This window comes from Lepisma saccharinum, chromosome 5, assembly GCF_977018435.1.
Source record: "Lepisma saccharinum chromosome 5, izLepSacc3.1, whole genome shotgun sequence".
NCBI classification, from domain to species: domain Eukaryota; kingdom Metazoa; phylum Arthropoda; class Insecta; order Zygentoma; family Lepismatidae; genus Lepisma; species Lepisma saccharinum.
The window spans coordinates 25,278,468-25,301,801 of NC_139233.1; the positions used below are offsets into that span (position 1 = coordinate 25,278,468).

The 23,334-nt window shown below is 38.1% G+C and overlaps 1 protein-coding gene across 1 annotated transcript in view; it reads left to right on the plus strand.

The window, feature by feature from the left end:
- Prm (Paramyosin) overlaps nt 1-23,334 on the plus strand; it is a 72,776-nt gene that overhangs the window by 46,748 nt on the left and 2,694 nt on the right. Inside the window, exons 9-16 of the mRNA XM_083122320.1 lie at nt 374-506; nt 2,017-2,233; nt 5,389-5,516; nt 7,395-7,507; nt 16,138-16,333; nt 17,698-17,826; nt 18,834-18,998; nt 20,981-21,187. Of these exons, the coding sequence (XP_082978446.1) occupies nt 374-506; nt 2,017-2,233; nt 5,389-5,516; nt 7,395-7,507; nt 16,138-16,333; nt 17,698-17,826; nt 18,834-18,998; nt 20,981-21,187 (1,288 nt within the window). The remainder of the gene's footprint in view (nt 1-373; nt 507-2,016; nt 2,234-5,388; nt 5,517-7,394; nt 7,508-16,137; nt 16,334-17,697; nt 17,827-18,833; nt 18,999-20,980; nt 21,188-23,334) is intronic.

The window sequence follows — 23,334 nt, forward strand, 5'->3', positions numbered from 1 at the left end:
TCTTATTCTTAATAAGACTAATCTTCTTATACATATTATTATTGTTACCTTCTCTCCATTTTTATCCTCGTCACCATTGTAATAATCTTCAATTAGCCAAACCGTTAACCAAATAACAACATTTATTTAACGTATAACTTCGTGTTATAAAAATACATGAAAGACATTCAACAAAGACAAAACACAATCTATCTCCAACTAGCCTTGTTCACAGTATATCTTCTTAAATCCTTTATCTTTTTCTCAACTTCTATCACAAAACACACTTACACCCCACAAATTGAAACTCCTTCATAAACCTATGATATTACGGCTACTGAATTAATTTTGGAAGTTAAGTTTTTCATAACAAAGCATCCTTTCATCTCTCCAGGCGCAAGTTCACGGCCAGGATCCAAGAGCAGGAGGAGCACATCGAAACTCTGATGGCCAAGCTCACATCCGTCGAGAAACAGAAGTCCAGACTGCAGAGCGAAGTGGAGGTCCTGATTATCGATTTGGAGAAGGTAAACAATCCATTTTTAAATTACTTACAATGGCGAGCTTTCTTTTCCTTAGTTCAGGTGATTATATCTTTCTTGTACTATTCTGAGTTCGTAAAACGTAATATGCAAATTTACTACCGACATTGGTAAATATGCATATACCGAAAACTGAATCAATGCATACATTTATCGATATATACCCATGTATTGCATTTTATTGAAACAAATATTTTCGAATTATTTGAAAATTGCCAAATCTTACTCGAGGCCGTGCATGCAATGCCTGAAAAACTTATTAATTCTGACATTTCGACGTTAGGATCAAAAGTCGATTTTTCGTTTAAATGGACATTGTGCATTGTCTAATGCTTTTAACTATACTTATTCTAAAAATACGTTTCGAGAAAGCACTTCTTCCCTCGTCTGTTTACCTGTTAATTTGTTACGTGAAGACGAGAGAAGAATAATAGACAATGGATAACTTCGAATAAGCATTGCATGCTACACATTGTTTCTCTGTGAAGTGGTTATTTTCTCATTCCTGGAAAGAAATTTTCTGCACTTGAGCCTATAGTGCAGAAAAGTTTTAGTATTAGAAACGTTTGATGCACGCTCATTCGAAATTTCTCGACTGTTTGAGATCCTGAAAATAGGGATCGGGAGAAGAAATATTTTTTTCGATGCTGGTAATTAAATACCTTGTAACTGTATTTGGCACCTCACATCTGAAATGATTTGCGAAACATGAAATATGTGGTGACACTTTTTTCGTCACTTTCAGAGCAAAATCAAATTAATTTTCAATTATTTTTCATGCAGTCTTTTCGAGCAATTTGTTCAGAAACTCAGTGGGTTCAATGTTTGAGAACGTTTCCATTAGAACAGAATTGTATACATGAATATTCTACTTGATTGAAAGTATTATGATATAAATTACATGAAAGCTATTTTTTTGGTTTATTTTTAAAACTTTTATTTCAAAGATATTTCTAAGGGGTAGAAACCCCAACCCCTTTCGGCACATTCTTGTTCTGCATTTCGGCGCATTCTGTATTAAGCACTTGTCTGGATAGGAATCAAAAGTGGTTATCCGACACAGCTATTTGTATGATTACTCTAATATATTAGTTTAGAGCCACTTTTTAAAGATCTGTAATAAGCAATTATAATTTGTTTACTGTTGAATAAACAGAAATACAAGATAAGTCGCTGAATATTACCTATTGAGATTTCTACTTTCCATTCATAACAGTTCTCCTTCGATTAATCGAAATATTTGCTGCCACTTGTGCTGATCGATCGATTACTTTGATCAGCGCTTAAGTTAACTATTGTATAATAGATATTAGTAGATTTTTGGATTCTAGTATTCTTAATGTTACAAATTAACTTATTAATATCAAATGATTGATCGATCATATAAATAATACTTACTGACATTTCCTTTCCAATTCTAAATGCAATGCAGAAATACTTATTATCAATTAATTGACTATCACCTTATGCAATATTTCTTTTCATCGCTCCACAGGCGAACAACACAGCCCGCGAACTGCAGAAGCGCGTCGAACACTTGGAGAAGATAAACATCGACATCAAAGTCCGTCTCGACGAGACGATTGGCCTCTACGACCAGGCCCAGAGGGATCTGCGCAACAAGCAGACGGAACTGCAGAGGGTCAGCCACGAACTCGACAAGACGCGCGAGCAGAAGGACGCTCTGACCCGTGAGAACAAGAAGATCTCAGGTCAGTTGGAGATCTTTTTCACAATTTAATTATTGTTTATATGTATTTCACGGAAAATAGGGTATCCCGGGGCAGAACGAGGTATGTAATGTTAATAACACTATTAAATTTAAAACTATAGAAAAACTGGCAGATTGCTGGTACGAACCTTTAATAACCACAATACATTGAACAACTTTACGAGTATTAAATACATGCTATTATTATTTGTAAAATTTAACAAACGATGGAAATTATGTCTTTGCTTTTTGAGCGGGGTAGAACGGCCTACCCTGTAAAGAGTCAGTTTTATGATGCACACAATTCCGAAGTTAGTATCGCTTCGTCGTCATCACTGTCTATACCAGCACACAAATTGTGTGACCACTTTTTACACAGGACACACGACACTCAGTCTTAAATAACAACTATTTATCATAATATAGAACTAAAACCATTGGGAATTACCTCTTGCAATTGTTATATATACACACAGGGTGTATCATAAGTAATAGCGCAAACTGGCACAGTTAAAAGTACACGATAAAGAAGCAAAAAAGTCTCAGTAAGCATGGGTCCGCAAACGAGCCGTTTTCGAGATAATTGCGAATGTGTGGTTACAAGCCGCCACTGACTTCATTGTTTGTAAACGTCGTCCTACTTGGTAAAATGCTAATAATGTGTGCGAATGTGTGGTTAGAAGCCGTTACTGATTGCATTTTGTAAACACAGAGTCCTTTACTCCTTGCGCGTTCCGAGGTTTGCTCTTTGTTTACAAAGCAGAACATTTCCGAGAGGTGGCATTGCAATCAAACAGGATGGACACAATCAGTACAGAGAATTGTACATGCTTGTTCATTAGTAGCAATGAGATCTCCAATGACTTTTGTTACTGTATTATTAGCATTTTACTAACTAGGACGACGTTTATAAACAATGAAGTCAGTGGCGGCTTGTAACCACACATTCGCGATTATTTCGAAAACGGCTCGTTTGCAGACCCATGTTTACTGAGACTTTTTTTTACTTCTATTATCGTGTACTTTCACCTGTGTCAGTTTGCGCTGTTATTTTTGAGACACCCTGTGTATAATGTATATAGTATTTACACAATTCGGCTAATCTGCAAGCAGATATTCTTCAAAATTATAAAAAAATTAACAAAATGATGCGCAAAGCACGATCATTGTATATGAACAACTCTACAATGTGATTCACGACTTCCCATGATGCAACAGAACAAAGAAAGGAAATTTTCACAGTCTCCACAGGATGCAACATCCACCAGAGGTTTTAGTCGGAGTAGCCCGTTCTGCCCCTATATATAATTTTTGATTGCTGACATGCTATTCCTACTACATGTGGTGAGTGTGAAAGATCGGGATATTTTACTTACTCTTTCTCAAAATTGTGGCAACTTGATCTTGTCATGATCAGAAAGATAAACGAAATCCACCTGTACTGCTTTGTAAAATTCCAGGAAATTTATCCTCATGAACTGTGTTGCCTTTGGAAATTCAAAAAAATCATATCCTCTCGAAAATGCAGCGAATCTATTCCTTGATGGAAAAGACAAGAAATTTATCACGCCTTGGAACAGCCAGAAATTTCCATCTTCTTGGAAATTTCTGAAAATTTGTTTCCTCCTGAAAGGTGTTTTACAGTCCTGAAAAGTTCAAGAAATTTGCTCATTCTCTCTCTTGGACAATTCAAAAATGTAATTTCCTTATCGAAATTTCATGAAATTTGTTTTATTTTCTACTGGAACGTTTAGGAATTTTTTTCACTCGCAAAATGTTCACGAAATTTGTTCACTTCCGATAAGTTCAGGAAATTTGTCACCTCTTTGATTTAACAATTTTGATGGTTGACTCCTGGAAAATTCATCAATTTTGTTTGTTGCATCCTGGAAAATTCATTAATTTTGTTTGTTGCCTCCTGGAAAATTCATTAATTTTGCTTGTTGCCTCCTGGAAAATTCATCAATTTTGTTTGTTGCATCCTGGAAAATTCATCAAATTTGTTTGTTGCCTCCTGGAAAATTCATCAATTTTGTTTGTTGACTCCTGGAAAATTCATCAATTTTGTTTTTCTGCCTCCTGGAAAATTTATTAATTTTGCTTGTTGCCTCCTGGAAAATTCATAAATTTTGTTTGTTGCCTCCTGGAAAATTCATCAAATTTGTTTGTTGCCTCCTGGAAAATTCATCAATTTTGTTTGTTGACTCCTGGAAAATCATCAATTTTGTTTTTTTGCCTCCTGGAAAATTTATTAATTTTGTTTGTTGCCTCCTGGAAAATGCATCAATTTTGTTTGTCGCCTCCTGGAAAATTAATCAATTTTGTTTGTTGCCTGCAGGAAAATTCATCACTTTTGTTTGTTGTCCCTTGAAAAATTCATCAGTTTTATTTGTTGCCTCCTGAAAAATTCATTAATTTTGTTTGTTGCCTCCTGGATAATTCATTAATTTTGTTTGTTGTCTCCTGGAACATTCATTAATTTTGTTTGTTGCCTCCTGGAAAATTCATCAATATTGTTTGTTGCCTCCTGGAAAATTCATCAATATTGTTTGTTGCCTCCTGGAAAATTCATTAATTTTGTTTGTTGAATCCTGGAAAATTCATTAATTTTGTTTGTTGCCTCCTGAAAAATTTATTAATTTTGTTTGTTGCCTCCTGGAAAATTAATCAATTTTGTTTGTCGCCTCCTGGAAAATTACTCAATTTTGTTTGTTGCCTGCAGGAAAATTCATCACTTTTGTTTGTTGTCTCTTGAAAAATTCATCAATTTTGTTTGTCGCCTCTGGCCAATTAATCGGTTTTTTTTTTGCCTTCTGTGGAATTCAGCAATTTTTTTCCACGCCTGATGGAAAATACAGCATATTTGTTTCTTCCCGTAAAGTTCAGGAAATCCTTCCCTCATAAAAGGTTCAAGAATTTTTCCCTGGAACATCTATGGCATTTTGTTACTCTTGAACAATTTATTAAATTTATCCAGACAATTAAATGTCTTTGAAAAATTCGCACAATTTCGATAACTCAAAATTAAACTTGCTGTAACACTTATAAAATGTGGTATTCATTCATTGAAATGTGTGTTAATACTTATTAGAGTTCATCCAGTGGATATTTAAGAGATGACAGGTAGCTAATGAATTAATTGTCGTTCCATGCTAGATGACCTGCATGACACCAGAAACCAGTTGACCGACCTGAACCGCCGCTACCATGAGTTGGAGATTGAGCTGCGTCGCTTGGAGAACGAGAGAGAAGAGCTCACAGCTGCCTACAAGGAAGCCGAGGCCGTAAGTACATTGCTGGCAACTTATTGTTGTAATAGTTTTTCTTGTATGTATTACGCATTGCTTGCATTGTATAATTATTTTGCTGTAGTTTACGGTTATTACAAGCATAAGACAACAGTTTTTCGTTGTGACGTTTCAGAACAGGTTTGTCAGCTCACATCATCAAAGAGAAGCATTTGATTAAAAAGAGAAGGATTTTAAAAGATTGGCGGGAAACATAGAGTTGAATGTCTGGGAAGCTTCGTTCATTGGAGTTTTCTTTTTCACAAATGGAGTACGCCACCATCTTTATAATTTAATATAACAGAAAAAATCAAGAGACTTTGTGAAAACAATGATGACTTTGAATTATCTGATGATATTTGGGATTCATAATTTTAAATAAAAAATAATATGATCAAAATTATTATTATTATTATTTTCTGAAATAAAAATAAAACACACTGCTTCTTTTCACAGTTAAGTTGCTATATTACAACAATGTAACATTGACAACATACATTATATAACGGATTCTTTTTGTTTAAAAAATTGCTAATCATTGTTATAACTGTATCTTTAGTCAAAATGAAAATAAATCTCTGATGAAGGAGCGTGTGTTCTCCTGAAACGTCACAACGAAAAATTGTTTTCTTATGCTTGTAATAACCGTAAAGTACAGGAAAATAAAAATACTTACTGGTGTAGCTGCAGAGATCTTTTGGGTGAAATATGATTACAAATGGGTTGTTTTTTTATAATTCTTAACTGGTACAAAAAATATTTAAACATTAAACACGCTGTTCTTTCTGTTTTTTTTTTGGCGTCGCTACTTCTGGGGTTCATCGCAACGATAGCACGTTCGAGCGCATTACACTGGCCACTCCGCTCCGCAAACCGGCGAACTAAACTCTCGGTTCTGAAAATAGGCGTTTTATATTTATTTTGGAGTTATAAACTGCGGCAGATTCTTGAATCTTCTTGCAGAATGACACAATAAGGGCAATAGAACTATAACATTGTATCTATGCACATACGCAAGGAAGAACACTGAATATACTGTTTGGGTCCTGTTTTGGTCATGGGCAAACCAGAATTTATGTATATGTGGAGGCCCTGGATTAACACACAGTGGCGTGCCCAGGGTTTTCGAAAAGGGGCTTTTACGTATACTTTTTTCAGTAGTTAATCCTCATTTTGTTATATTTTCCTGCTTTTGAGGTTCTTTTTTACGAATACTGGGCCAAAAGGGGAGGTTATGAGCAATCCCCCATTTGGGCACTGGACTGAGCTAACATCATCATGAGTCAACCTATACGCAATTTCAGTAATAACAATTAGATCAAGTTATGTCAGGTGGTTGGCATGCATATTTTTACCACAATTCAAATATTTCGCTTTGCTTCATTTTGTGGACCCTTGCTGTGTAATTTTTCCCAGTGCAGGCCTTTTCAGATTGAGTCACCGGGCTACCTGCACCTAAGCATTCATAAATTCTAACTTGAATAGCTGTTTGAGCAAAGTAATTGTAACTAAGTTACTTTCAAGAACAAGGTAACTGTTACTGAGTTGCTTTTCTCAGCAAGATAACTCTGCGAGTTACATTTTAAAAAGAGTAACTGTAACTTAGTTGCGTTCGTTAGTAAAATAACTATTGCGGAGTTTTGATTGCAAATAGAACTACTAAGCAAAGAAACTGTATTTCAGTCTCAAAAAAGCAACATTTCTAAGACTTGGCTGTTAAAAGTATAATCATGAGATGGAATGAAATATATACATGTGATGGGTTGTAATAACTGATTTCGAAAGCCTGTGGATTTTAAAATTTTGTTGTTAAAGAAATGTAGCTACACTCTCAAGTCAAAGCAGCTTTATAACCCGCCATTTTGTATTCCACAGGGACGCAAGGCCGAGGAACAGAGGGCCCAGAGGATTTCCGCCGAGCTTGGAGCCTTCCGCCACGAGGCCGAGAAGAGGTTGAGTGAGAAGGACGAGGAAATTGATGCTATTCGGTAAGGATTTCCAACAGTGCATGTGCTTATGATTTTCTAGGGCGAGCTATGAAATGCTCATTTTGGTCATCTGAGAGTCTTCCTTAAGATATTAGGCGAAGAGCAACAACTTATGTTATACCGTGCAACCGAGTAGGGGCGGCTAAAGGTCAAGTACTAGTTCCCAATTTCTCGCCCTTTTCCCTACTTCTCCTCCGTACACCGTGACCTGGCTGCAGTGTTGCCAGTAGCATACCAGTGATTCTCACAAGAGTCAATATGCTATATTGAATTCTGAAATTTGTCGCTGTAGGATTTCACTTGACCAGCACATCGACGCATATTTACTCTTTTAATTAAATTATAGAGCCTATAAAACTGATTATTTTCATAATATTTATTTTGTCAATAATTGAAAAACCTTAACCACAGTTGGTATGGAAGCTTCTTGAATAATGCTCACAGTCACTGATCCAATTTTGCTGCAGGAAGTACAATGATAGCAGAAATCATTGAACAAAATCTACTAATATATAAAAATGGATGTGTGTGTGTGTGTGTGTGTGTGTTCCGGCATAACTCTCGAACGCCTGGAGCGATTTCAACCAAATTTGGAACACGTATCACTTGAAATCTCGAAAGAAATACTGTTGGGGTAAGACACCCCTGGCACCCCTATAGGTGGGAGTGGGAGGTGGGTGTCGTAAAAATAATCGAAAACGACCGATATTAGTGTGGAATCCATAGTTTTCGGGGTCGCTAAGATGAATAGTGACACTCCTAATACCGTTCCACTTTAAGTTCATCACCTATCGGGATGGGGGTGAGAGGGGGTGAAAATGTCAAAAATGACCAAGATTAGTGTCGAATCCATAGTTTTTGGAGTCGCTAAGCTAATTGGTGACATTCACGATGACCAAACTTGGTACACATATGACTTACAATCTGAAAAGAAATACTGCGGGGGTAAGACACCCCTAGCACCCCCTAGGAGTGGGAAGGGGTGACATGTAAAAATAATCGAAAACGACCAATATTAGTGTGGAATCCACAGTTTTCAGGGTCGCTAAAATGAATAGTGACTCTCCAAATGCTGTTCAACTCCGACACCCCTGGCACCCCTAGGGGTGGGGTGGGAAGGGGTGACATGTAAAACGACCGACATTAGTGTGGAATCCATAGTTTTGGGGGTCGATAAGATGAATAGTTACACTCCCAATGCCTTTTAATTTATTTATTCTTGCTCTTGGAGGTGGAACTAAAAATGTTGTTCATAAATTGTTGTTAAATTTATATTATAGTGAATTGTAAAATATATTACTTTATAATTTGTATGCTGTACTTATGCTTTTTAAATAGGTATAAATGAAATTAGTTACATTTTACGCTATAGTTAGAATTCATTAAACACCCGGGCAACGCCGGCTAATCAGCTAGTGTATGATATAGTATTAGATGACCGGTGAGTTAAAGTGCGTGAAATTGCTGAGGCTATAGATATTTCGGAAGAAGATTCATTTTGCATGAAGAATTGCATGTGTCGAGTCAAAGCTTTGCACACGATGGGTCCTACGATTGCTAACAGCAGATCAAAAACAAATTCGTATGAAAATCTCTAAACACTTTAACAAGAATAAGACTGATTTTGTGCTTTGATTTATAACTATGGATGAGACCTTGTCTCGCAAATACACAGCAGCAGTATCGGTGATTTGGTACCAAAACTGTGGGGACGAGGACAGTTTCCCTTTCCTTGGAAGACAAGGCTTAGCATTAAGAGGTCATAGTGCTAGTGCAAAAAGTGGCAAAAAGTTTTGGGGGGAACTGCCCCTTCCTAATCGCCGCCAATGTTCACCAGTATCGAAACAGCAGTCAAAACAGTGAACAGAAGCAGGTTAGGTTGTTCAGCCTAAAAAGAAGACCGGAGATATTCAAATCATTTGGATGAAAAAAATCGTGAGAAAATACCTGGTGTGCGGAAGAAAAATAAAGACAAATGCACAAAAGTGTATTTGGAAAGGTGACAATTAAGAGATTTTAACTATGAATTATTGGATTCATCCTATAACCCAGATTTGGCTCCCTCTGACTTCTATGTCTTCCCAAAACTCTTAACTCTTCCTCGCTGGTCGGCGCTTTTCATCGAATCAAGAGGCGATTGCAGCTGTAGAGGAGCATTTTACAGGCCTTACAGAAAACCACTTCAGGGAGGGAATAAAGGTGCTGTAATAAATGTATTCCTCTTAAGGGAAATTATATTGAAAAAAAAATTGAAATTATAATTTCGTTCTTCCATTGTTAGGTCGAGAATTTTTCAGACTACTCTCGTATTTACAAGTGGGCTCTGCTTCGGTGATCATTGTCATTGTCTTTCTCTCCTTTTTTCATCTCTTCATATCTGTTTCTTTCTTTCTTACTGTGCTTCTTCCTCTCTTTCTACATTTTCGCCCTGCTCATCTCCTTCTTTCTGCCTTTGTCTTTCTTATCCTGTTTATCTATCTCCGTTTTCATATTTTATTTATCTCATTCTTTCTATCTTTTTCTTTGTCTGTTCCTCAGTCTCTCTATTTCTTACTCTGTTTCCATTCGTCTGCTCCTCCATCTCTTTTCTCTTTTCTATCATTTTCTATATTTCCCCCTCAGTGTCTGTATCTCTCTCATTATTTCATCTGCTATGTTCCATTCCTCCTCTTTTCTCTGCTCTCTCTCTCTCTCTCTCTCTCTCTCTCTCTCTCTCTCTCTCTCTCTCTCTCTCTCTCTCTCTCTCTCTCTCCCATTTCTCTTTCTTCTGTTGCTCTGTTTCATTCCTTCTCTCTCAATCTCTCTCTTTCTTTGTAGTTCTACTTGTTTGCGAGATTCTAGCTCTGCTGAGGAAATTTCACATGGGGATGGACTGCTGGAGGGAGAGAGAAGCATTATTTTACGAATGGCTAGAGCCACTCTCACACCCTAGTGGCGACTCCCTTGACCCGCCTATTAAAAAGTATCAAATACGTAAAATAAAGCCTACTTGCAGTGGCTAAACTTCATTATTTGCTCTACTTTGTTCATATGCATCTTTCTGAAGCAACATGAACACAGTATAACAGAATGGCCTATTCAAATAAAACTGAGCACATACTCATTTCTCAACTTTTTGGAGCATGTACTGTATTTCTGTACCTCTCTAATCCCAACATGATCACAGCGTTATGCACGCACGTTTTAAAAGGAATAAAATTGAACATGGCTTTTAAAAATAAGATGAGCATTGAATAGGCGACATCTCAAGCAGTCTATCTTAATAATTTTGGTGCAGCGCGATTAGGACATCGCGTATATGTCACTGGCTAATTCTGTTCTTGCCAGTGACGTCAGTTCATTTTCACAGGCTCTGCGGAACAACTGTTGCCAGACAAATTGGTGCCATATAACTGTGAACGACCAATAAAACACAAGAATAATCTGCAGCCACGACCTCATGCTATTAATATACGAAAAGTAGCCTGATACACCGAAGACAGAATGCACTGCTAACTGCAGCAAATGGCTTTGCTGACAAGGTTCTGCAAGCGCGCATACTAACCTTTCTTGCACTAAAAATATCAGTGAGCAGTAGAAAGTATGATCTTTCACCCACTTCTTTTATTCTATTTTCGAATCATACCCTTAGAGATATTATATTGTCCCTCCTGTTCTTATTCCTTGAATCAAATTCAGGAATACTGAACAGGACTCATCCATTTCCTTTTGTAGGGGGAGGGACATGCAAAGTTTACACCCATGACCTACCTGATAATGAATCGCTATCCAAATTGTTTCCATTGCAAAATTCTACGCGATATATATTGATATAGTGAGATATGTTGTCATACGCATAAGTGTAAAAGGATCCATAAACATTCGAACAGATGTTCTCGGGCTACTAGCCAGGTTAAATCGGCGTTAGGTTCCAACATTTCGAGCGCATACTTGCTCTCATCTTCAGGGAATGTGACACATCGAATCACGTCGCCAGGAAAGCTACAATTCATATTCTCCAGAAACATTTAAAATGCCACTAACACTCACGGCACGGTCTCATCATTGTCGGTCCGGCTTTCAATCCGTGCAGAGATATGAGTGTTTCAACTAGTAATCGTCACGATTAGCCTAAAGAGGCAAAAGATCGAGGCGGAGTAAGGAGAAAGAAGACGTTCGAGAAAATTTGGTCAAATATCGCGTACTTCCTAACACACCCTCAACCAAGAGGTTAAAAGCAGTGAAAATTATCGACTTGCCCCTTTGATTTACTAAATTTGAATATCAATGATTTATAAATGAACTGCGAAAACTGTGGTTTTGCGTTATGAGCCAGGTTTCTCAGTTCTCTTTGTTGAGTTAATCAAGTGGACTACATTTTGCAGACTGGCGAGGCTCTGGTGTCTGGAATCACAGCCAGTGTGATCCTATGAGGGATTCGGGTTTGTTTTTCGCCAATTTTGTCTTATCTCTTATGCTCATTTTCGCGATTAGTCGAAAGTGGCAGAAAAGTTAAGTAAATTAAAGCAAATCCATGAATCATCCAGAATGCATCAATCACCATTATAGTTGTGATAAACCCGGAGAACTGGAATATAACATCAATATTTTCAGTAAGGGACGTCGTATGGTATTGTAGTGTTCATGATAGGGTGGTTATTTACCCTCCAACCCTCTTACATCCCCATAAAAAAAGGAAAGAAATCGTATTTATGAAAATTTATAAAAGTTTAGCACTCACTAGCTAGAAGAGAGTCTTAACTCCCCCGCTCCCAAGGAATTTCTGAGCATGGTATAATTGTCCTTTATCTGAATCTTTTTTAAAAAAAGAAAAAGAAATGTGGGGTAATTTGGGGGTATGTTCCCATCGCCCCCTCCCTGGCTGCGTCATTCCTACGGTTTCTACCATCGATTGGCATTTGTTCTTTTGTAAGCACCAATTGACGGTTTAATTAGACTTGCTTGAAGAAATTGGACCCACTGTTGATCTATTTCCGGTTCTTTATCTCAAACGGCATTGAACATGGCGAAACAAAATTGTCCTCGTACTCTCACTCTTGCGTCATTCGCTAATTAAAAGAACGAGGCGAAACGTAACAGGGAGGGAGGCAACATTGCGAGAAACACGATATACAAACACAACATACCTCGTGAAGGACGCCCGAAACTAGGCCACTGTCTTTGTAGTGCTGTCTGTTTGCAGCTCAAGAATGCTCCTAAAATAAATTATCCGATTAAGGATTTAAATATAGTTGCTGAAAGTGTTCAATCCCGGTCGGAACATCTCCGGTACGGGTTAACATGTTCCTCAGTTTGAGAGCTACGGCGGTGTAGCACTCACTCGCGGCCTCAGCGTAACCATCCATTTCGGTGCGTTCGAAAATACCATGCAATAGTGCACCGAAGCCATCAGTGTCTCATCTCTGTTCTTCTTGAGCTCGCGTTGATTGTGAATTCGATTGATTTGATCCAAAGATGGCGCCCGGCAAGGCAGCAACTCACTGGCAGAGGCCACCAACGGCCGTTTACGAGGATAACTACGGTTACGGCATAAACTTCTATCAACCCATGATCGAATACGTGAACGATAAATCTACAGTAAGAAGGCTAAAGGAATTTCCCCACCTGCCTTACGTTGACGAACGTGGTTTGAATAGATATCGTTCCAGCAAGCAGGTGGAATCGTACACAGAAGATGATTTGAAGAACTTTATCAAAAGTAGCGAATCGAAGTCCTCAATTTCGTCCGCCTACACCGTGAGCAAAAGGAAGGCGTTCAGCACAGCAAAACTTTCCAAATCTCTATCAACGTCCACCGTAAGCAAGCGACTGCTGAACCTCATGCAAGAAGAGAAAAGGTCTCAAGAAGAATGCGAGAGAGCTGCAGAAGAAGAGAGAAGATTACAGCTGGAAGAAGATGCGGAATTAAGACGCCAACAGGTTATGGATTTTAACGCCAGCATGTCCGTGAAGGGAATCGAGTCTCAACTCATTCTGGACAGCCTGCAGAACGAATCTTCAGCTACTGGTATCGACGTGGCCAAGTACAAGAGGAGCAAAGTTATAACCGTCTACGACAAGCGCGAACATGAGAAGTTCCTAGACAACAGGAAAGACCTTGCCGTGTTGGATGAAATCATCAAGCCAGTGGACAAGATAAGGCTTGAACTCGATTCTTTTCAACAGAAGACAAGCAAGTATTTGGAAGACAAAAGGTACGTGGTTAATCGTGGTTATTTCATCATCATCACCATTGTGATTGGTGCTCCAGTGGCATGAATTAAAGTTAAGTCCATTATCATTATCTATTTACAGCGTTGCCTAAGAAATAAAATATTGAACGTAAACTTTTAACCTAGCAGATTTATGGGTATGAGACGTTGACCTATCAAATTGTGCCTAACTACTCTGGTTTCTTATTGGAAACCGCCAACCGATCACGTTTATTTATCTTGACATCTCTAACCTTAACAAGGCAGGTTTTATGTACACACTGATCTGACGTTCCGGGTTTGAATCCGTGGTGGGACTGATACCTATATATCTGCTAGCATTTTGTGTGCATTATGCGGAAGGAAATGGCAGAAAGCCACCAGTCTGTGTTTGGTCAAAACACTGGCGAATTGTTCTCCTTTCAAAACAGTCTGTGTTGATGGAATGATGAATGATGCACGCAAGTATCCAACCTTGGTATTTGAACCCAGGACTCACTATAAAGCCACGGGACCTGGATTTAAATATTAGGTAAGAGATGCATATTTGCCTTAGCCCCTTCATCATTTCATATCCTGCAACTCATTCTCAACCCGTACGTAGAAAAAATAAGATGATGTAACCTAAAATCAATTAATCAAACCCCCAATTTTTGTGTGAAGATAACAAAATCAATGAATCAAACTTCCAATTGTTGTGTGAAGACAAATAGAAAGGGTAGCTAAATTATATATATTTTTAAAAAATCGTTTATTGCTTATTATATTATCAAAATTGGATTATTTTTGTTCCCCTTCCCCCAGAATTTCCCATGAGGTACCGCGTGTTCTTGGTGCCCCTGTCCTATAGTTTATGTTGTTACTTACATTTAAAGCCACAAATGAATATTGCTATTAAGAAATTATTATAATTCGTTTAATTGATTGACCTGCCGTCTGCTACAGAGTTTAAAATGGAAGACATTTTAATTTTCAATGGTCAAATATTCCAGAAATTTAACGCCACTGGCCCAGAAGTCAGAAAATGGTAAAATGTGGAATTGACTATTAAGAGAAAAAAGTCACCCCTTGCCAGAAGTCCTTGTCATTCTTTACGTTTTTCGATATAACATTTTTTGTTATATCCGTTCTGACGTCTCTCTTCGTCTTTGTCCAGTTGTGGCGATAAGGGGGGGGGGCAGTTGCCCCCTCGCTTTTCGCCACTTTTGCCCCCGCACTATGCTAAACATTATCCACAAAGGGATTTTAGAACCCAATCTCCGCCACTGTCTTTGTCTAATCTTGGTGCATGCCTTAGAGATTTAGTGTCTCTTACTGGGACTCTGACTCATGAATTCCTATATTGCCTTCATCTTTCCCATAGCTGCTGTGTAGTTCCCTAATTTGCTTGCTGTCGCTCGTGTTGATTGGTTGATTTATTGGCTCTTGCAAGGGGGTAATTTCTGATTGCCCGATGTTCATTTCCGGTCACTCATCCATTATCTGTTCCAGCACGACGCTGCTTGACCTTTCACTGTCCACATCATTTGCATCAAATCCACTTCCGGTCACCCATCCTGTGCTGTTCGAAGGGGACACTGCTTGACTTTCTCCAGCTTCTTTGTACATGACTGATGCATCACTGGTTTTCTCGCTGTCTGTTTGTTGTCCTCGGAGTTTTACAAGCGGGGAAGTTTGTATATGATCCTTCTAAGATCACGTTGTCAAGTTGGACGATTTGCCTGGACTGCCCAGAACTTCATCTTCAACCTTTGCATGAGAACGTGGAGGGTCTCCTGATTTCTCACATCATAGATACCACTTGAAGTATTTTGATGTAGGTGGGGCACCATGCATCCAAACTACACAAGCGTAGGTAGGCAGACTTCGGCCCAAAACATTAAAGATTTTTTGTGTCTTCTTTATAGCGTTAGCGCCTGCGTCTTAAATGCAAGGTAAATTTTTCCGTTATAAGTAGAAAATAAATTTAAAATATATTTTCAAATAATGCTTATTAAAAATAGATACTTGAAGGTTTCCAATGAGGTATATGTGAAGTATTTCCTCCCATGGAGTACAATTTTACAAACACGTAAACAGATGGCTCAATATTTTTGACGCGGATAGTAGTAGGTGGTTCCTTTAAAGAACCATTTGATTGGCCGATCACGTGATGCATGGTTGCTAACCACATGCTTTTGGATCGTTGGAGCTTACAAGCAAGACACGTGCCTATGTATATTATTACTTGTCATATTGGTTTAATTTTTTCATGGTCCACTTTTTGCTGGAATTTCCCTGAAATCAGAATTAGTGAACTTTTCCACTATCATCAAGATGCACAAACATTTTAGTTGATGGGAAGTGCACGCTTTGCTCATCCTTAACGCCGTCACGGTCATTGATAATATAAGGATTCTTGGATGCTGAATGAATGATATTTGCTATTTTCCATTCCAGCAAACAGACGAGCATTGAGATCGAACAGTTGAATGCCCGTGTTGTTGAAGCCGAGACCAAGCTGAAGACAGAGGTCACTCGCATCAAGAAGAAGCTCCAGATAACGATCACAGAGCTGGAGATGTCCCTGGATTCTGCCAACAAGAACAACATCGAGCTCCAGAAGACCATCAAGCGACAGTCTCTGCAACTCACTGTGAGTAGTCGCTGAAAATCACATTGCAAATGCAACTATTGGGTTGTTTCACGACAATATGCTCCCCCGACCTCTCTGGGCAACGCCATAAATTCAGGTGGTAGTGTTATACATGGGAGAACAATGGAACAGTCCGGATTGGCAATTCCTTACTGTTTGAGATATTCACTGAATGAAAACAACCATTCTTGGTGACCTTAGATGACAATCTATTATGCTACTATATCTAGATCCACCGAAGTCCATAGGCCAAATTGATATTAAAATGTCAGTTCTCTATTGCCACTACCCCATTTAATCGAAATACCAACTCGTTTAGAATTTTAGGAACGGTAAAGTTTTAGGTTTTGGTAACTTCCAACAATTCGACAATAACTTGCAGGGGTATTTTAGGGAGAAGGGTTGGCATACCTCGTTTTAATGGTAACAGAATCACTCAGAAAATAAAGGCTAACGAATAAGCGAGGATTGTAATTTTGAAAAACGTTTGAAAATTTGGAATGCATTTTTGAGAAATTACAACACAATTACAATTGCTTACTTTCGAATATTTTAGTTTCATATCTTGTCTTTGAAAGTTCCTTGAGATTCATATTTCACCAAAGTGGAAAATTAATGTACGGTGCAGTCCATAAGTATGGAAACACCCATTTCAAAAGGGTGGTGTAACACGAATATAATATACATATACATGTATATACAGAGAAGGGAGAAACCAGATAGGATATGTGACCAATATGGTTGCTATCTTGAAGTCCGCCATATCGGATTCAATTTAATTTTCTTAAATGGAAAGGTGCACATGTGACATATCAAATAGACTACAATTTCAAGAGAAACATGTTATGCTTCATTTTCTTGTAACTTTAGTCTTAACATGATTGTGCAACTTAAGAGTTACAAAATGTTACAAAAGATTCGTATGTAGATGAGCGAGCATTGTCTGGTTTGTTTATAACGGAAAATCCTCAAAAAGTGGATTTGTTTACCTTGCTATGTGAATCTTTCAGATCTTGATGATGTAAACAACAAGTCTGTGAAACATTGAAAACAGTGTTTCAATTTCTGAATATTAAGAATTATACATAAATAAGATGCATTTTCCAGAACAAGACTTAAGATGTCTTGAAACGTCTGGAATGAATTTGATTACTCTTACACGAAATATTAATTTTGTTTTTGAAAAATTGCCCTGTGCTCATATACTTCAGGGTAGAAGTGTCTAGTACTCCTTTTAACATTATCTGTTAGCTTTAGGTTTCAAAGGAAACACACATACTTCATGTATATCCTTCTCGAAAAATCTAATTACCCGATTACTTACCACGTCTTAATGAACGCGCTTATTTTTCTTCCTCAAACAGGAGATCCAGGCTCACTACGATGAGATCCAGAGGCAACTCCAGGTGACCTTGGACCAATATGGAATCGCCCAACGCCGCGTGCAGTCCCTCACCGCAGAGGTTGAAGAAATCCGTGGTAACTTCGAAACAGTAAGCGCAGTTATTTTAGCCAATGTTATCTTGTTTTGATCAAAATATTAGCTTCTCTGTATAATGTAGTGGTCAAAGGATTGTGGATTCAATAGACCGGTGTTTTAATTCATTGACTCAGATCGCTAATCTAAACCATGGACCAGGGCAGCAAAGCATTCTTATATTTTATTTTTAAAATAATATATTATCGTAGCATGTATATGTTAGTTCATCTTCTACTTAAGTGGAATGCCGACTTTTGACATTACTCTTGTTATTGTTCATAAATTTCCAGTATTTTTCAATATTCACTAAAAAGATGGACGTTTGGCTTACTGTTGAGTACCGCCGGAAAAAAGCTCCGTGAGTATTACCACAGACAAGGATATATACCCTTATCTATGGTATTATATACATATATACAGGGTGATTCAAAAGTCTCTTGACATTTTTACCAAAAAGCATTTTATTGACAAAATTGACAGTGCTCTAGAATAGAAGGCAAACTCAATTCATTTCCATGTGGTGACCCTGTAAGTCTAGGCATCGCACCCACCTCTTTTGGGTAGACCTGAACACATGCTCCAATGTAGCTGGCGTGATCTCCCTTGTTGCTGCATCTATTCGCTCCGCCAGTTGCTCTATGGTGTTGATCTTTACTTGGTACACCCTAAACTTAATTAAACAGCAGACAAAAAAAGTCTAGGGGAGTCAGATCTGGAGAGAGAACCGCCCAAAATCACCCGATCCACCTATCGGGAAAGGTGTCAGCGAGGTAGTCCCGAACGATTCTTGCGACGTTGGGTGGTGCACCATCTTGCTGGAAAACAACAGTGTATTTTATCCCATCCTGAGAACCATTAGCGATATAAGAAAAATGTCAAGAGACTTTTGAATCACCCGGTATTTACACCCGCGCAGACAGTTTATACAGTTTATGTATGTGTATACATACACATACCGATGTGTACAATTCTATCAGAAATTATTGAATGTGGCTGATCTTTGTTTATATTTACTTGTAGGCTTTGAGAGCTAAGCGAAGCATTGAGCAGAGCTACGAGGAAGCTACAATTCGCATCAACGAGCTCACCACCATCAACGTGAACATTGCCTCTGCAAAGGCCAAGATCGAGCAGGACCTCACCAACATCACAGCTGACTACGACGAAGTCACCAAGGAACTCAGGGTAAGCTTCACCATCTACTTCCATGACGTCACTCTACCGGACAATATTCCATTCAAAACATCTCAGATTCTTCCTTTTGTACTGAATGTAGAGTTTAAGATCTAAAACAGGCGTTTACCTTAAAGTCCGGAGAATCTATACCTTCATCAGAAATTACAGTACTTACTCCATGGAGTGTTTTTTGAATCCCGTGACTTCATCTATTTGTAAACAGATGGAAGTTGTTGACTTTTGCCATGAACCTTCTGCTAAATACTTACTGTGGCAGAGAAGGTCTTCGAAAAATGAACCTCGGCAGTGATACTCAAATGTACCATCACAACACTGCTCCAGTCAGTCTACCTAAACATTTGACCTTGTCGTTGAATCTCAATTTTACAAGCAAGCATTTTATCCATTTGCTAAAAATAACAGGAAAGAGAACTTCATTTCATGAGAAGAAAAATGTATTCATTTGAAACTTCGCTCGTGTTAAAAATTGAAGACTAAAATTGGTAAACGCTGTAAGTGCCACAATAATTCAAGCACCGTTTTCCACGTTAAACTGTGAAATGTGCCATGCTTTATAATGTGGTAAACGTGAAATGTGGCTGGTAGCCCTCTAAGTAGTTCAAAGGGCGTGAAAAGAGGTCACTAGTGTGCACGTTCTTACGGGCTGATGTGCGGAACGATGCGATTTCCCAACACTTTCGCTTTTGGCACGTAAAACGTTTACCACTTTTAGTCCTCAATTCATGACTTCCAGATTCAAAAGAAAATGGAACATTTCGAAGTGTTATTTTATTTCTCCAGAAATGCTTGCAATTACGAAGCGAATGTGTATAGATGAATCAATTAAAAGCAGAGCACCACCGTTCGTTGATGGAATGACCACACTCTTGAGATACGTGGAGGAAATTACAACGAATGAAACCTTAATTCTTCACTAAACTGAGTACTCATACTGTAATGTATGCCAAATAGTATTGAAACTTATATTATTAAGAAGAATGCACACAATTTCTTAGTTATTGTGTGCACTATTCCGCCACGGCTTCACGACTGACTTGTTCAAACCATCCGGTTGGAGGCGCTCGTGTTCGTATTAACCTTCTTTATTTTTTGGCTAACACCGCGTACTTTTGCGATTGTGATGAATATTTTTCACTTTCTTCGAAACACAATTGACTTATTGAGTGCTGTAGTCCATTCTGTTGTTATGATATAACGACTTTGCGAGGTCTTTTGGATTTAAATTATCGTGAGGGTCATTGCTGTTTAGATTCTAAACCTATGTTTTCTAGCGAAACTATAAAGAATCCAAATAACTGCAGTACGAGATTCAGATATTAATGTAGATAAGGATATTGGAAATGGAACCTGTGCATGTTGTAAGTTTTTATATAAAGAGTCTCGGTGTTGTTGCCTTAAGGGGCATTCAAAAAATAAAGGTTGAGTGTTTGGTTAGCTTCTCCGCACTGACAGGAAGTTGATGGAACAACCTTTAAACGAGTCAAATGTTGGTTTACTAATACATGGCCTGTACGCATTCTTAATATAAAAACAACCACTGCCCGAGGCAGATTCATGTTGTAGTACCAAGGTCTATGATTACTGACTTGAGCATGCCACTTATAGGACGTGGTATTTTGTAGCTCTATTTTGGACCACTCCTCCCACTGTTTTTGTATCTTATAATTTACTCTGGATAAGAGATCTGTATAAGGTAATCGAAGAGGTATTACATATTCCTGTGTTCTCGCTTTTTTAGCGTTTGCATTTGATTATTATACGCACGAATATAAGTGAAAACCACTTTGTCCTTGTATTAACCTTTCAGCCCTGAGTGACATATCACATTATAGAATCTAGCGTATCTGTATGAACTTGTCCACAAACATGCCACTCATGGCTACTTGCGATGGTGGCCGTAGAGCGAGGAGAGGAAATAGCAGTCTTTGGTCTTAATAGTCCATGTCCTAACTCAGATCTTATTTTTACAGCTTGTTGATGAGCGCTACCAGCGCGTGCAAGTTGAGCTGAAACACACAGTTGAGCTCCTGCATGAGGAACAAGAGCGCGTTGTGAAGATTGAATCCATTAAGAAGTCTCTGGAAATCGAAGTGAAGAACCTGTCCGTGCGTCTTGAAGAAGTGGAAGCAAACGCTATTGTTGGTGGCAAGAGAATCATCAGCAAGCTGGAAGCTAGGGTGAGGCATCACGATTCTTTTCCTTTGCATGCTTTATTACACTGTGAACTTAATTGACTATCAGTGGGAAGATTACTTAATTGTAAAAGCGAGTTCTCATTTCAAACTTTGAAATCTTGTTTAGAACACAATTTACTGTCTTAACACTTCATAATCACATTTCATTTGAATCATGCAAGGAGATAGGTAGGAAAGGTCAAATGCTGATCAACTACACCATGCACAAAACACTCCAAACTATTTTACTCTAAGTAACTTTTAAAAAACGTAAAAGAAGTCAGTAATAACAAGAAATACAAATCTTAAAATAGTATCCAATGGGCAAAACTGGATTTTTGGAATTTCCATAGGTGTACAGTACACAAAATTAATTTAAAAACTTGTGGTTTCAATTCGTCCATTGAGAATGCAAATGTTCTATCTCCAAATTGTAAACGAATCGAGATATTTTGGCAATGGTCAATTTAGGATGTAATTGTTTCATCTCTGCAATTGTCTGATGCCTACATGCAACCAATACTGATATATGGAGAGTCTTTTTGATCCATGTGCAGAATTTGGAAACAGCCACGAGAAACCTTACGACAATTTCATCAAACAACTACAAGTGCCATCCGAGTGTGAGATAAACCACTTGCATTCTAACCTCAGTCGTTTGTGGGAGATACCGTATCATGTCGAAGACATGACTCGAACCCAGGACCACGGACGCCATAGCCCAATAGTAAAATCACCTCTTAAAAAGGGCCCGAGTATGAAAGAAGCTGGAAAGAGCTTCTTTCAAGCAAATAACACCTGCGATCTTCAGCGGATGTAAAAATCCGCTGATAACGAATTCTTCCGGAATCGCAGGAAAGAGAATGCAAACACTGCTTTACGCTGAAACCGCCGTTAGCAAGAGACGCGGTCTCTCAACGGCCGAAAGTTCGAATTTCATTTAAATAGCTTGAGAGAATATTTCTCCTCCCAGTAGGTATCTGAAATCTATCGCGTGCACAGTCGTAGCCTCGTAATTATATAAGCAGTTGAATTAAGAAAGTTATGGCGTGAATAGTTGTTGACTCCGGCTTATAGTCGGATTATCGACCGGCGCTATAGGAGTTACAGCGAGGAGTAGTACGCTATCCAAAGGAGTTTTATTTGAGGAGAGTTTCATCAACGGATCGGCGAGTGGATCTTCACATCGAGTTCTACAGGTAACGAACTTCCCTATATCCTTGTCTATCATTCTCTCATACCCCTGTCAGACCAGTCAATTGAAGTGTTTAAATTTAATAGTGACTGTAGTTCTTATTTTACAGGGGCTAGCCCCCTTTTACTGGCTTCTAAGTCCTTCTCGCTTAGCGAGTGCTCTAGGCTAGATTAGCCTATCTACGATCCCAAATATTTAGACTTTATACGATACTTAGCAACGGTAGCGGGCTTCGGTTCTTACTTTTGTTGTTAACAGACAAGAATTTTGAATCATAGTGGATTCAAAGTATTTGATTGATTTCACAAAATATTAATAATTTATTTTACTTTGCTACCAAATGACAAATTTATAATGAAATTGATTCATCTCCATATCGTTTCCAGAATGCAGTGTTATATCTAGTAGATAGAACACTGGCAATCTCAAATCATAGCTGGTGTTGCTTGCAATTGTTCTGAAATTTCAATAATGAATTGCAGCATACATAACTAACCAAACAACTACTTATTTTTAGAGAGGCTTCAATATATCAGCCTTTGCAATGATACAAACTTTCAGCACAATCGTGGCAAAGGTCTAATAAATATAATGTCAAACTTTAAAGGGCTCTCCTGAAAAAATGAAAAATTTGACATAGAACATTTACATTCTCAGTAGACAAATTAGCAGTGTTGAGAAATGCTGAAATCTCTCTTTTGACCTTGAGAATTTTACAAACTGAAAATAGTAAATGTATAATATATATATATATAGGGTGTTTTTTTTAGAGTGATAGAACTTTGAATTGAAATAAAACGCATAAAAATATAAGTTTGAAGCCAATTGTGTTTTCATTTGAAAGATAACTTTCTGACATTTACTTTTTGAAAATAATTTCCGGCATATGTCCACCACGACTAGCTGTGATGAACCGGATTCGATCAGTCCAATTTTGAACCACTTTTTAAAGTGA